Source organism: Thalassophryne amazonica, chromosome 14 (assembly GCF_902500255.1).
Source record: "Thalassophryne amazonica chromosome 14, fThaAma1.1, whole genome shotgun sequence".
Taxonomy (NCBI): Eukaryota; Metazoa; Chordata; class Actinopteri; order Batrachoidiformes; family Batrachoididae; genus Thalassophryne; species Thalassophryne amazonica.
The window spans coordinates 76,455,845-76,471,735 of record NC_047116.1 but is presented as its reverse complement, the minus strand read 5'-3'; the positions used below and the strand labels follow the sequence as shown (position 1 = coordinate 76,471,735).

At 40.4% G+C, this 15,891-nt stretch overlaps 1 protein-coding gene across 2 annotated transcripts in view; it reads left to right on the top strand.

The window, feature by feature from the left end:
* Positions 1 to 15,891, top strand: part of kalrna (kalirin RhoGEF kinase a) — a 609,141-nt gene that overhangs the window by 168,721 nt on the left and 424,529 nt on the right. For both annotated transcript variants that reach the window (XM_034186645.1, XM_034186644.1), the window contains exons 10-11: positions 7,266 to 7,457; positions 14,883 to 15,014. In XM_034186645.1, the coding sequence (XP_034042536.1) occupies positions 7,266 to 7,457; positions 14,883 to 15,014 (324 nt within the window). The remainder of the gene's footprint in view (positions 1 to 7,265; positions 7,458 to 14,882; positions 15,015 to 15,891) is intronic.

The window sequence follows — 15,891 nt, the reverse complement described above, 5'->3', positions numbered from 1 at the left end:
CATCCAGATTAATTTCATAAAGTTGATCATCTGTTCCTCCTGACCCGATCCCAGATAAGCGGTTGAAGGTAAATGAGTGAGGTGACTTTAATCAGGCGTTACTTTCTTTGGACAGATTTTTGCAGTGTGGTGTTTCATATTTTTTCCCCAACTACCATCTCACAGTGGTGTGCACAGCTGGCGTAAACAAGCGACCATACACAGAATGTTACTTTTTATCATTAGGAAAATGGGCGAGCCTTTTTTTTAGTTACTTTTTTAGTTACTTTTGGTTGAATGGCTCCCTCTGCAATTGACAGCCTTCCAAGTCGTAGCAATGGAGTGCTCTGTCTTAGGGCCCCTTCACACGCATGAAGTGCACATGAAGCAGGAATTGTATGCAATAGGTGTAAAATCGTAGCTGCCTCGGTTTTTATTTTATGGTTCTCCAAATCAGCGGCACGATGTGGTGCAGCTGCTCGCATTGTGTTCCTGCTCGCACGACACTGTCGCGTGCACAATACCCTCATAGTGGGATTGTGTACGCCTGTCCGTCAGCTTGATGTTTGCGTGGTTCGCTCATATGAACTGTTGCTGTGTGATTTGCCCCGATTTGTACTTATTCACACTATGTGTGACGGGGCCCTTAAATATGAATGATATCACATTTCTGTGTGATGCCTCCGTCTCCTTTTTCAACTCTGTAGCTGTGACCCTGGGGTTCTGGTGGATTTTTAGAAAAAAAGTTTTCCATTTGGCAAATGCTCAAAATGCTTGACAGTGATACCTTACATTTACTTCCCCAGCCAAGACCGGTACCCATTTACAGCTGGGTGGACTGAGACGATGCAGATTGTCTTTTCTAAGGGCACTGACTGGTAGCATGAGCAGGATTTGAACCAAGGTCTACATATGGATAGACCAGTTCCTTATCCACTCAGCTACCTGCTCAACAGATTTTTGGAATCATCTGGACGCTTCCATACTGGTCGGAGAATCAGCCATCTTGATATATGTAAACTTGACCCACTGAATATCTTACATAGTGAATAAACCGTGAATAAATGTATTCTGTGGTATTATTTTTCAGTAACTTTTTATTGAAATAAAGTTGACATTGTAACTGATGAAAACGCATATTGTTTGGATAAATGGATTATGTGCACCCAGAGAACATTGAGCTTGAAATTTTTTCACCCTGTCCAGGAGTCCAGGAGTGCAGGCTTCTTTTATATTTTAAAATGTGCCGATAATCCACATGGGAAATGCGGTTAGTATTAAAATACTTTAAAGACCCCTGTGTGCATATCCAAAGTGCTCTGCTTTGACACTATATGAGCAAATGTCATCTTACAAAAGTTGTAGCTGTCATATGTTTTCCTTACAGCACTGTGACGTTTGTTCTCAACTTTGATAGCTACACTACTGTTGTTGCTCACTGCATTTATTGTTGTTTTTTTATCCCTAACATTTTTAACACTTGGTCAGTGGCCCTTTCAGTCATGGTGTGAAGAGTTCGGTAGCCCCATAGCATCATTTAGTGATGGATGGGAACATGTTTTTTTGTTTTTTGACAGCTGTGTCGTTTCTCTCTGACAGCGCACAGAACTATTTGCTTCACTTCTACGTCATCAGTGAACATTTATCTGTGTTTTTGTTATGGTTATGGTCATGGTTATGGTTTGGGTTTGGGGTAGGGTTAGCATTTCCCCGCTTGTCACACAGTGACACAATGGGGTACCCAACTCATTACATACATCCTGAAAGTATTCACAGTGCTTCACTTTTTTCACATTTTGTTATATTAAAGCCTTATTCCAAAATGGAGTAAATTCATTTTTCCCTCAACACCCCATAATGACAACATGAGAAAAGGTTGTTTTAAAAAAAAATGTGCAAATTTTTAAAATGTACGTAAGTATTGACACCCTTTGCTCAATACTTTGCTGATGCACCATTTGCAATAATCACAGCCTCAAGTTTTCTTGAATATGATGCCAGAATCTTGGCGCATCTATCTTTGGGCAGTTTTACCCATTCCTCTTTGCAGCACCTCTCAGGCTCGATCAAGTTGGATGGGGAGCGTCAGTGCACAGCCATTTTCAGATCTCTCCAGAGATGCTCGATTGGATTCAGATCTGGGCTGGACCACTCAAGGACATTTGCAGAGTTGTTCTGAAGCCACTTTTTGATATCTAATTCCTGCTTTACACAGCAAGATAATTATGCTGATTTCGGACTCAATCTTCCCCTTCCTACAATCTTAAGGATGCACTGACTATCATGATGGCTCTAAAGATAATGTTATCAGATATTAATGCTGTCTGTGGTGTGTTAAGAGTGCTCTAGTCTGCTCGGAAGGACATCTGGATGGCTCAGACATCAAATTGTGGATTTACAGCGTGTTGGATTGTCTTGGCCCGATATCCCAGCGTGTGGGGTGTGCCCCGAGTACAAACAAGCATGCAGCCTGTTGAATGTGACGTGTAGCTGATCAGAATGTGAGGTGACGGACACACAGAGGGGAATCCAAAATCAAAACATCTGTCATGGCACACCAAACTCCGGTGCTCGCGCTGTCTCCACTCCTTTAACCAATGGCTTTTCTTTTTCTATAATTTTTTTCTGTTAGAAATAGTCCACAAACTATCGCCATTGCTTCTTCCTTGTCCACTATGTTCGTTTACTTCGAAGTCAGACTTAATCTTGAGAGGTTTGACAAGATTTCCTGTCTGACCTCGGAATGTTCGTGTGTGAAATCTGTTGTGTGTGGTGTGTTGTTTTTCCATGTGGCTGCACGCCACACACTGTACAACCAAAACTGTTATTTATTTATTTTTTTTGCCATTTGTGTGGTTTCTCAGGTATTGAAAACCTACCGACAATTTTAAAATCTTACTGTGTGAACCAGGCATTAGCTGGGTGCTTAGGATCATTGTCCTGCCGAAAGAAGAAGTGTCACCCCAGTCTGAGGTCAAGAGCGCTCTGGAGCATGTTCTCATCCATGATGTCTCTTTACATTGCTGCATTCATTTTTCCCCTCAATCCTGACTACTCTCCCAGTTCCTGCCACTGAAAAACATCCCCACAGCATGATGCTGCCACCACCATGCTTCACTTTAGGGATGGTGCCTGGTTTCCTCCAAACATCACACCTGGCATTCACGCCAAAAAGTTCAATTGTTGTCTCATTAGACCAGAGAATTTTGTATTTCATGGTCTGAGAGTCCTTCAGGTGCCTTTTGGCAAATTCCAGGTGGGCTGCCATGTGCCTTTTACTAAGGAGTGGGTTCCATGTGGTTTATGGTTGTCTTTCTGGAACGTTCTTCTCTCTGCACAGAGGAATGCTGGAGCTCTGACAGAGTGACCGTTGGCTTCTTGGTCACCTCCCTGACGAAAGCCCATTTCACACTGGGCTTGCATACAGTTGCGTTGTGATGCGTATGGAGTGCGCGCAGCTTTGACGTAGTCCCTGTGTAGGCTGTTCTGTGATTGCTTATGGTTGCATTCCTAGTCTTGCGTACAGTTGCTTACTGCCACGTATGTCGTCCTCGCCGGTAATTTTCTGCCTCTCACAGTCCATTCCTGCCTACTTTTTTTGGCATTGTGGAAATGCATTCCATTCTCAAAGCAGTACATGAATGGCGCTCACGTTTCCAGGCGTATAGCAGGAGACAAGGTGCATCGTCACGGCTGCATTTTTGCACATGGGGGGGGGGGGGCCTTGCTTGCAGAGGGGAGAAGTTCGGCTCCATGACATAACAGACTGCCTTGACACACAGATGGATTTGATACATTGGAAAAAGTCAGAAGACATTATTTTCAGGAGTTAATGGACTTTATTAACGTGCCACAATCGTGAGAGAACTTAAGAAGGTTAAAATGCTGAAGATCTACATCCGGCAATCGCCTGCACATTCCGTGCATGAGGAGTGGACTGTGGACATGTCCTCTTGCTGGTTATCTGGCCGTGAGCAGGAGTTAATGGACTTTACTTAACTTTCCACAATCTTGAGAGAACTGGAGGAGGTGAAAGCAAAGCAGAGCTGCATCTGGTGGTCGTGCGCTCGAGCCGTCCATGAGAAGTCAATGGTGGTCATGGAGATGTCCTCTCACTGGCGATCTGTCCATGAATAGTGAACGTGGACATGTCCTCTAAACGTGAAAGCTTGGCCTGGCAATTCTTCTGTGGTTTTGAAGCTTCACTGTCAGCAAAGTCCAATGGGATGAATAAAATCTATCAATCCAGGTATGTACTGATGAAAGGATTTTTCGCACTGGTGTAGAGTGGTGTGCAGTGTTGTGTAGATTTATACACAGTAGCATGGTGTTGTGCAGACTTGCTTAAAAACTGTATGCTTTCTGCGTCGAAAAAATTAAACAGGTTTAATTTTTTTGCATCTACGTTGCGTAGCGCTCAGCATACTGCTGTGTAGGGGAGCAAAAACCTGGCGTACAGCTGCTTAAAAGTAACGTAGATTTGCATAGCTTGGCGTGGTCAGTACGCCGCAATACACAACTCTGCGTTGGCCCCGGTGTGAAAGGGGCTTAAGGCCTTTCTCCCCCAACTGCTCAGTTTAGATGGGCGGCCAGCTCCAGGAAGTGTTCTGGTGAATCTCAGTGTCTTCCATTTACAGATAATGGAGGCCACTGTGCTGTTTGGGACCTTCAAAGCAGCAGAAATGTTTCTGTACCCTTCTCCAGATTTGTGCCTTGAGACAACCTTGTCTCGGAGGTCTACAGACAATTCCTTTGACTTCATGCTTGGTTCGTGCTCTGACATGCACTGTCAACTGTGGAACCTTATATTTAGACAAGTGTGTGACTTTCCAAATCATGTCCAATCAACTGAATTTACCCCAGGCAGAATTAAGCTGTAGAAACATCTCAAGGAAGATCAGTGGAAACAGGATGGCAAATGATGTGAATACTTATGTACATGCGATTTCTTAGTTTTTTTTTATATTTAATAAATTTGCTAAAATAAAACACATTGTCATTATGGGGTATTGTGTGTAGAAGTTTGAGGGGAAAAAATGATCAATTTTGGAATAAGGCTGTAGCATAACAAAATGTGCAAAGTGAAGTGCTGTGAATACTTTCTGGATGCACTGCATTGACATTGAGTCAAAATGAACCAACTTGATTGTTCTGACTTGGGTGTGAGAACATACTGTCATCTCACCAGAGGTGGAAAACTCCATCTCCAGTGAGTAAAGTCCTACAGCATATTTGTTCTATCAAAACATTAAACCAGCTGATTCTACTTAGTTCAGCTCTTCAGGCAGGTAGATGAGCTAATCAGTGAAATTACCTGTTTTAGGTGCACAGGTAGAAACAATAGGTGATCGGATTTTATTCACTGAAGCTGGAGTTTCCTACCTCTGTATTCCAGTGCTACGACCACACACAAGCGTCTCAGGTTCTGTTCCAGAAACATTTATTTTCGTTTTCTTCCTCTTGGTAGCCATGATAAGTACACGTTTTGGGCTTCATGTAAATGGTAAATATCATGAGGTGTTTTGCATTGACCATTTGTGAGCGTGAAGAGGGTGGCATACAGTAGTGTTCAGAATAATATGTGACTAAAAAGATTAATCCAGGTTTTGAGTATATTTCTTATTGTTACATGGAAAACAAGGTACCAGTAGATTCAGTAGATTCTCACAAATCCAACAAGACCAAGCATTCATGATATGCACACTCTTAAGGCTATGAAATTGGGCTATTAGTAAAAAAAAAAAGTAGAAAAGGGGGTGTTCACAATAATAGTAGTGTGGCATTCAGTCAGTGAGTTCGTCAATTTTGTGGAACAAACAGGTATGAATCAGGTGTCCCCTATGTAAGGATGAAGCCAGCACCTGTTGAACATGCTTTTCTCTTTGAAAGCCTGAGGAAAATGGGACGTTCAAGACATTATTCAGAAGAACAGCGTAGTTTGATTAAAAAGTTGATTGGAGAGGGGAAAACCTATACGCAGGTGCAAAACATTATAGGCTGTTCATCTACAATGATCTCCAATGCTTTAAAATGGACAAAAAAACAGACGTGTGTAAGAAAACGGAAAACAACCATGAAAATGGATAGAAGAATAACCAGAATGGCAAAGGCTCACCCATTGATCAGCTCCAGGATGATCAAAGACAGTCTGGAGTTACCTGTAAGTGCTGTGACAGTTAGAAGACGCCTGTGTGAAGCTAATTTATTTGCAAGAATCCCCCGCAAAGTCCCTCTGTTAAATAAAAGACATGTGCTGAAGAGGTTACAATTTGCCAAAGAAAACATCAACTGGCCTAAAGAGAAATGGAGAAATATTTTGTGGACTGATGAGAGTAAAATTGTTCTTTTTGGGTCCAAGGGCCGCAGACAGTTTGTGAGATGAACCCCAAACTCTGAATTCAAGCCACAGTTCACAGTGAAGACAGTGAAGCATGGTGGTGCAAGCATCATGATATGGGCATGTTTCTCCTACTATGGTGTTGGGCCTATATATCGCATACCAGGTATCATGGATTAGTTTGGATATGTCAGAATACTTGAAGAGGTCATGTTGCCTTATGCTGAAGAGGACATGCCCTTGAAATGGGTGTTTCAACAAGACAGTGACCCCAAGTACACTAGTAAATGAGTAAAATCTTGTTCCAAACCAACAAAATTAATGCCTCGCGGATGTGAAGAAATCATGAAAAACTGTGGTTGTACAACTAAATACTAGTTTAGTGATCCACAGGATTGCTAAAAAAGCAGTTTGAACATAATAGTTTTGAGTTTGTAGCGTCAACAGCAGATGCTACTATTATTGTGAACACCCCTTTTTCTGCTTTTTTACTAATAGCCCAATTTCATAGCCTTAAGAGTGTGCATATCATGAATGCTTGGTCTTGTTGGATTTGTGAGAATCTACTGAATCTACTGGTACCTTGTTTCCCATGTAACAATAAGAAATATACTCAAAACCTGGATTAATCTTTTTAGTCACATAGCACTACTATTATTCTGAACACTACTGTATGAGGTAGATCCACATGCACTAAATTAAAATACAAAGAGTTATTTAAAAAATGTCAGCTTTCTTTTTTTTTGTATGCCATTTTTAGCTTTTGTCTGTGCGAATGCATTCATAAATGAAGCCCCCGCTCCAGACCAACTGAAATGACGTTCAAACTGATCTGATTTGGCAGTACTAAAAAGTGGTTCCTAAGTGGATCTGTGGAAACCTCTGCTGTCAGCATCAGTTCAATCTGTTGTATTTGCTGCAGTAGTGGTAACTTTTTCTTTGCCCACAGAATGCATATGTGAACATCAACAGGATCATGTCAGTGGCAAACCGCCTGGCTGAGTCTGGTCACTATGCATCTAGTCAGATCAAGCAGATCTCAGGTCAGCTTGATCAGGAATGGAAAAGCTTTGCAGCTGCACTTGATGAGCGTTCCACTATCCTCGCGATGTCATCTGTTTTCCACCAAAAGGCAGAGCAGGTGAGAGCATCAGCTTGAATTAACCACATGTTTCTCTGCTATGTTCAGTCCTCCATGTTCAGTGAGCTGTACTTCAGGTACTAAAGCAGCAGCTAATAAACTGCTTCCCATTGACTCAATGTTGTCTTGTTTAAATTAATTTCTGTGGCACAAAATATGAGATTAGTGTCTTTTAAATGTATTTGACATGTGACTTTGCTGACCTCAAAGAAAGTTTCATGGGTATAACTTAAAAAAACGTAAAGTTCTGTTCATGAAATGTCAGTCCTGCTTTGAGCTTCATGGGTCTATAATCCTGTAGAAAGAGGTAAAAACAAAGTCATTTGCAATGTCTAAGAAAATAAAAACGAGATAAAACAGTTTGAAGCAGGTTCATCTCAGCACCAAAATGTGCTAAAAAGACAACAAACAATTCCTTGAATGAGGGGCTAACTGTGTACAGCCTTTACTTGTAGTCTGTGAATCACTTTTTGAGCTTTAGTGCTCTCAGAAATAAAACAGATGTGATGATATAACTTTTGCCTTCCTTTGTTTGACAATGGCGATAAATGGACTCCCTCCATGTTTGCTTATTTTTGTTGATGTTGGACTTTCGGATGGCCCCTTTCTGTCCAGGGGTGTCATAACAGATCCAGGAAATTATTTGGTACAAGTTTTATGGCAGATGCTCTTCCTAATGCAACTCCAATTTTACCTGGAGAAACAGGCACAGCCTCTGTTATTCCTAAAAGGTTTCCCATCCAAGTGCTTACCAGGACCCATTCTGCGGAGTTTCTGAGATCTGGTTTTTATATATTCCTTTATTAACGTCACCGTCAGGGTTGGTGTTGATTCAAGAGAGAATCCTGGTTATTGTATTTCACCAAATTTAACCAAAAATAAAACAAACAAACAACAACAAAAAAAATCACAGCACATGAACTTAAGATTGTGTAAACAAAAATTAGAATGGCAGATTTCTTGTCAGTAAAATTGTTCAGTTTTGCTTATGATTCCATCCATTCAGTATTGGACAGTTTCAGGCTTCAGAAAAGCCCAAGTATGTACATTGAGGAAAATAAGTATTTGAATACCCTGCGGTTTTGCAAGTTCTCCCACTTAGAAATCATGGAGGGGTCTGAAATTTTCATCTTAGGTGCATGTCCACTGTGAGAGACATAATCTAAAAAAATCACAATGTATGCTTTTTTAATAATTTATTTGTATGTTACTGCTGCAAACAAGTATTTGAACACCTACCAACCAGCAAGAATTCTGGCTCACACAGACCTGTTAATTTTTCTTTAAGAAGCCCTCTTATTCTGCACTCTTTACCTGTATTAATTGCACCTGTTTGAACTTGTTACCTGTATAAAAGACACCTGTTCACACACTCAGTCAATCATACTCCAACCTGTCCACCATAGCCAAGACCAAAGAGCTGTCTAAGGACACCAGGGACAAAACTGTAGAACTCCACAAAGCTGGGATGAACTACAGGACAACAGGCAAGCAGCTTGGTAGAAGACAACTGTTATGATTATTTGTTAGAAAGTGGAAGAAACACAAGATGACTGTCAATCTCCCTCAGTCTGGGTAGGACCTGGTCAATGACCCGAAGAGAGCTGGGACCACAGTCACAAAGATTACGTAAGTAACACATGATGCTGTCATGCTTTAAAATCCTGCAGGGCAGCAAGGTCCCCCTGCTCAAGTTAGCACATGTCCAGGCCCATTTGAAGTTCACCAGTGACCATCTGGATGATCCAGAGGAGGCATGGGAGAAGGTCATGTGGTCAGATGAGACCAGAATAGAGCTTTTTGGAATCAACTCCACTTACCATGTTTAGAGGATGAGAACAACCCCAAGAAAACCATCCCAACCGTGAAGCATGTGGGTGGAAACATCATACTCTGGGGGTGCTCTTCTGCAAAGGGGACAGGACGACTGCACCGTATTGAAGGGAGGATGGATGAGGTCATGTATTGCGAGATTTTGGCAAACAACCTCCTTCCCTCAGTAAGAGCATTGAAGATGGGTCATGGCTGGGTCTCCCAGCATGACAATGACCCCAAACACACAGCCAGGGCAACTAAGGAGGAGCTCCGTAAGAAGCATTTCAAGGTCCTGGAGTGGCCTGGCCAGTCTCCAGACCTGAACTCAATAGAAAATCTTTGGAGGGAGCTGAAACTCCAAACCTGAAAGATCTAGAGAAGATCTGTATGGAGGAGTGGACCAAAATCTCTGCTGCAGTGTGTGCAAACCTGTTGAAAAACTACAGGAAACGTTTGACATCTGTAATTGCAAATAAAGGCTACTGTACCAAATATTAACATTGATTTTCACAGGTGTTCAAATACTTATTTGTAGCAGTAACATACAAATAAATTATTAAAAAATCAAACATTGTGACTTCCGGATTTTTTTTTTTTTTTAGATTATGTCTCTCACAGTGGACATGGACCTAAGATGAAAATTTCAGACCCCTCCATGATTTCTAAGTGGGAGAACTTGCAAAATCGCAGGGTGTTCAAATACTTATTTTCCTCACTGTGTATATATATATATATATATATATATATATATATATATATATATATATATATATATATACACACACACACACACAGTGTTGGGCACATCTAACCAAAAAGTTAGTTTCGATAACCATTAATCTAATTTTGAAAGTTTTAGTGTAGACATGCTATGTCCAGGTGCATTATGGGTAATCTCAGTACATTCATGACAGAAGAAATGTATTTGAGACACTCTGATCAGGCTCCACACGGACAACAGCATTGAACTCTATGTATGTTGTGCCTAAAACCCTCTTGAATATATTCTCTGGGTTTATAGACGTTATCGTGTTTGTTTTATGTAAAAATACCAGAAGAAGCACAGGTTGCTTCTCCATTATTTTCAATTGGAATCATTGCAGTTGATTCCTGTTTGCTGTTTAACATCTTGCTTATGTCAAACACTGTCTGTCATCTTTGTTCCAGAAAAATATTTTGTATAATATGTCTGAAATTACGTTTATTAAATTCCACGCATCTTAGCAGACACTGATTATCTGGAATTTTTTTTTTGGCAAGTTTTCACGGTCTCTGCTGCCATCTACTGGCCAGTAGTGTTCATGGCAGTATTCGCCCTAAGTACTAAGCGTCTGGGCACCATTAGATGGCAGTGTTCTATTTATTTTGACACCGGTTTTATATATATAATCACAACTTGGCTTTGTTTTGCAAATGACTCTTTTTTTTTAACACAAAAAATGCGTATTTTACAAAAGCACATTTATATGTAAACACTAACACACACCTCACATTAACGTATTGGTTTTTACATAGAATGAATGACTCAAGCAATCAGTGTTAGCGGAGGCACCTTTTACCCATAATCCCTTTGACATCTGTCTGTGTTTGTTATAAAACTTCAGAATTAGTGCATTATTTAAAATTAAAAGATATATGTTATGTTTTATCTTTGCATAAATGACAGAATTGACATTAATGGAGTTATTCTATCAGTATTAATTTTATTTATAAATCAAAACCTTAAGTCAACATTGCTTTATTTTCCAAGACCTCCGCCTCACGGCGACACTGCTTTTGAGTATAGAGTTGAGCTTCGCTGCTCCTCTCACTGCTGCAAGCTATGTAGTAAGCAGGACCTTCCAGAAGGGGGCAAGCACTCAAAGACAGAAGTGCTGCCTCATTGTTTGGGTCTGTGGTCACCTTTGATACTACCAGAAGCGATTCAGCTTGTTAGTTGTAAGTGTACTGGAGACAATACTGAAAGTTATCGGTTATCGATTAGCTGTAGCTTCCGCTAATTTTTTGGGTGGTTTATTGGTTCAGAATCAGAAAGTGAGGTGATGGCCGCACGGAGCGAAATCTAAAAATCAAAACAGCTGTTATGACTTACAAGTCCAGGGGTTGCGCCGTCTCCACTCCTTTAAAGAACGCCTTTTCTTTTTCTTTTTGTATTGTTTTTTTCCTCAATTGTAAATAGTCCACAAACTACATCTGTTTGTTTACGATGAAGTCACGTTTAATCTCGAGAGATTTTGCAAGATTTCCTGTCTGATCTGGGAATGGTCATGTGTAAAATCTGTTCATGTGTGGTGGTGTTGTCCTTACCATGTGGCTGCACACCGCACACTGTACGACCAACACTGTTAGATCTATGATTTTTTTTTTTTTTTATCTCCATGTGTGTGGTCTCTCAGGTTTTGGAAACCTACAGATCATTTTAAAATCTTGCCGTGTGAACCAGGCTTGAGTGCCACAGGGTCTGCTGGATAAATTCAAGGATCACAAACACAAAAAGAACGCACGAAAATGAATGAATAAAAAATAAAACCCCAAACACTGTCATCATCTTTCAAAAGCAGTAAAACACAGTATTAGAAGTCACAGTTTATCTCAGTATTATATACACCGTCATTTACGAACTTAAAGCTGCTGGTTTTTAAATTGTTGTTTAAGCTGCTGCTTAAATGACTGAAATACATCCATTAATGCATTGCTTGGCAGAGTAAAAGACACATAGTAAATATAAATTATTACCTGTTAGTTTCAGTTGGATTCATTAAATTCTGAAGAAAATAAGCCACATAAAGCATTCAAATTATCCAAAACGGTGTCTAAACGGTGAAGAAAAGTCCCTCTAACACAGCTGGGTGATTCTATGGTAACGGAATTACAACAACGGGAAAATATGCCATATTTTAGCTCCCCATTAAAAATGTGCTCCAATTGTAATTCCGTTACCATAGAATCGCCCAGCTGCACCATGAGATCTCTCTCCCACCGAGTCTTGGCGATTACATTATCCCGTCAGCCACAAAGGAATAAAATAAAATAATGCTAAAATTAGTCTGCTTTGTTTGTGTCGAGCTGATGGTAACAGTGTAACATCCAAAGTGAACCTGAACTACACTACCCACAATGCTCCCTGCGTCAACCAGCCAATCACATCTTGCGCTTATTGATGATGTGATCAGCAAGCAACAGCCAGTCTGCCACAAACCACTGATCTAGACACAACAGGGACTAAAATGTTTGATTTTAGGGTTTATAAATGTTTTTGACTGTTCAACTTTGCTCAATTTACCAGCAAAAAAAGTTAGCAGACTGAAAGCTATCGGAAATAAATTTATTGGAAGATAATTGGTCTGATGATGGTTTTAAAACTTATCTGAAAAGCTAATCCTCTAACAAAAACATAAGCTTTGATAATTATCGGTTATCGGATTAGCTGAACAGTGCCTACCACTGTGTGTGTCTATATATACATATACAACCCCTGGCAAAGATTATGGAATCACCGGCCTCGGAGGATGTTCATTCAGTTGTTTACTTTTGTAGAAAAAAGCAGATCACAGACATGACGCAAAACTAAAGTCATTTCAAATGGCAACTTTCTGGCTTTAAGAAACACTATAAGAAATCAAGAAAAAATAATTGTGGCAGTCAGTAACGGTTACTTTTTTAGACCAAGCAGAGGGAAAAAAATATGGAATCACTCAACTCTGAGGAAAAAATTATGGAATCATGAAAAACAAAAGAACGCTCCAACACATCACTAGTATTTTGTTGCACCACCTCTGGCTTTTATAACAGCTTGCAGACTCTGAGGCATGGACTTAATGAGTGACAAACAGTACTCTTCATCAATCTGGCTCCAACTTTCTCTGATTGCTGTTGTCAGATCAGCTTTGCAGGTTGGAGCCTTGTCATGGACCATTTTCTTCAACTTCCACCAAAGATTTTCAATTGGATTAAGATCCGGACTATTTGCAGGCCATGACATTGACCCTATGTGTCTTTTTGCAAGGAATGTTTTCACAGTTTTTGCTCTATGGCAAGATACATTATCATCTTGAAAAATGATTTCATCATCCCCAAACATCCTTTCAATTGATGGGATAAGAAAAGTGTCCAAAATATCAATGTAAACTTGTGCATTTATTGATGATGTAATGACAGCCATCTCCCCAGTGCCTTTACCTGACATGCAGCCCCATATCATCAATGACTGTGGAAATTTACATGTTCTCTTCAGGCAGTCATCTTTATAAATCTCATTGGAACGGCACCAAACAAAAGTTCCAGCATCATCACCTTGCCCAATGCAGATTCGAGATTCATCACTGAATATGACTTTCATCCAGTCATCCACAGTCCACGAATGCTTTTCCTTAGCCCATTGTAACCTTGTTTTTTTCTGTTTAGGTGTTAATGCTGGCTTTCGTTTAGTTTTTCTGTATGTGAATCCCATTTCCTTTAGGCGGTTTCTTACAGTTCGGTCACAGACGTTGACTCCAGTTTCCTCCCATTCGTTCCTCATTTGTTTTGTTGTGCATTTTCGATTTTTGAGACATATTGCTTTAAGTTTTCTGTCTTGACGCTTTGATGTCTTCCTTGGTCTACCAGTATGTTTGCCTTTAACAACCTTCCCATGTTGTTTGTATTTGGTCCAGAGTTTAGACACAGCTGACTATGAACAACCAACATCTTTTGCAACATTGCGTGATGATTTACCCTCTTTTAAGAGTTTGATAATCCTCTCCTTTGTTTCAGTTGACTCCTTTGTTTCAATTGACTCTCGTGTTGGAGCCATGATTCATGTCAGTCAACTTGGTGCAACAGCTCTCCAAGGTGTGATCGCTCCTTTTTAGATGCAGACTAACAAGCAGATCTGATTTGATGCAGGTGTTAGTTTTGGGGATGAAAATTTACATGGTGATTCCATAATTTATTCCTCAGAATTGAGTGAGTCCATATTTTTTTCCCTCTGCTTGGTCTATAAAAGTAACCGTTACTGACTGCCACAATTATTTTTCCTGATTTCTTATAGTGTTTCTTAAAGCCAGAAAGTTGCCATTTGAAATGACTTTAGTTTTGTGTCATGTCTGTGATCTGCTTTTTTTCTACAAAATTAAACAACTGAATGAACATCCTCCGAGGCCGGTGATTCCATAATTATTGCCAGGGGTTGTATATACATACATATATATAGTGTATATATGCTGGACAAAGGCTGCAGTACATCACCCATAGGATTGCTATAGTAACCCGGAACAGCTGATACGAAGCTCTTGTCTGGGCATCGTCATGTTGGCAGCAGCATAAGGGGGTGGTACATGGGTGGCTCAGTGTGTGACAAAAGAAGCCTGAACACTCCCCTTTCTTTGAGTCTGACCACCTAAGCTAACAGGCTAACCTTGGTTTGGGTGTTTATTAAGTAAGTCCCTTCGGCTGCTCCCTTTATTAAATCATATTTTTCAAATTCAGTGACGAAAGTGTGTCCAAAGTTTGTTTTAGCTGGTTAGAAGATGACTTTCCCTTGGAGAACAAGGCTTTCAAAGTAGTCTCATTTGGATTAAGTCACGTTTCAGCATATAAATTTCAGTGTCTAACTGTATTTTGTCTCTGCAGTTCCTGACAGAGGTAGAAGCTTGGTGTAAAGTCTGCAGTGAAGGTGGTTTGCCAACAGAGATGCAGGAGTTGGAACTTGCCATCCACCGCCATCAGAGCCTGTATGAGCAGGTCACACAGGCTTACACTGAGGTAAAGTGACTCCACAGAGTGGTGTGTACCCATTTACCCCGTGAGCCAAATGATGCCATTATCTTCCCTTCATTTGTAGTCGTTATGTGCACACACATAGGAACTGCTTATGATAAAAAGGTCTGAGATATCTTCATATTCCACCCCTTCCTTTCAAACACTGATTTAATTCTGATATAATTATGATGTACTCATGTTTGATGTGCTCCTGCTGTATAAACTGTGCCAGAGAAGTGCAAGTTTTAGATTCCTGAACACAGGACTGTACAGTGTCACACATTCTGTATTACCTCAATTCAGTTTGCTTCAGTTATATTTGTTTATGCAGTGCCAAATCACAGCATAATCGCCCCATGGTGCTATACACGAGTAAGGTCTACACTATTACCATCTCACCTGCAAGCACTTAGGCAACAGTGGTAAGGAACAAAATCTCTCACCTCACCTGACAGCAGACTCACCTTTTTGCTCTCCAGAAAAGTGCCTGTTGTGCTCTGTGACAGCTGCTATTATAAGGTGGGTGGTGGTGAGCAGATTTTGTTCATATTTCAAATACTATATTTGATCCTGTAACCTACTAGATGGCAGCATTTCAGATGTATTTTCAAATAATGTTTGAAAGCACATCCAATAGAATAGAATTTAAATATGACTTGGTATATTTCAGATTCCTTCAAATGTCAGACACTGTGTAATTTCTCCCAGTTCTTTATGTAATATACTTCCCCTTACCAAGAACCAAATCGTTATATTACTCATGTTGAATTTATTGAAAGTCACGTTGAAACCGGGCCCAAGTCCCCACAGGCTGACTCCATCTTGTGTAGGACCATGAAGATGGCTTGTACAACACCTTTATAGACAATGTGGGTGTTAC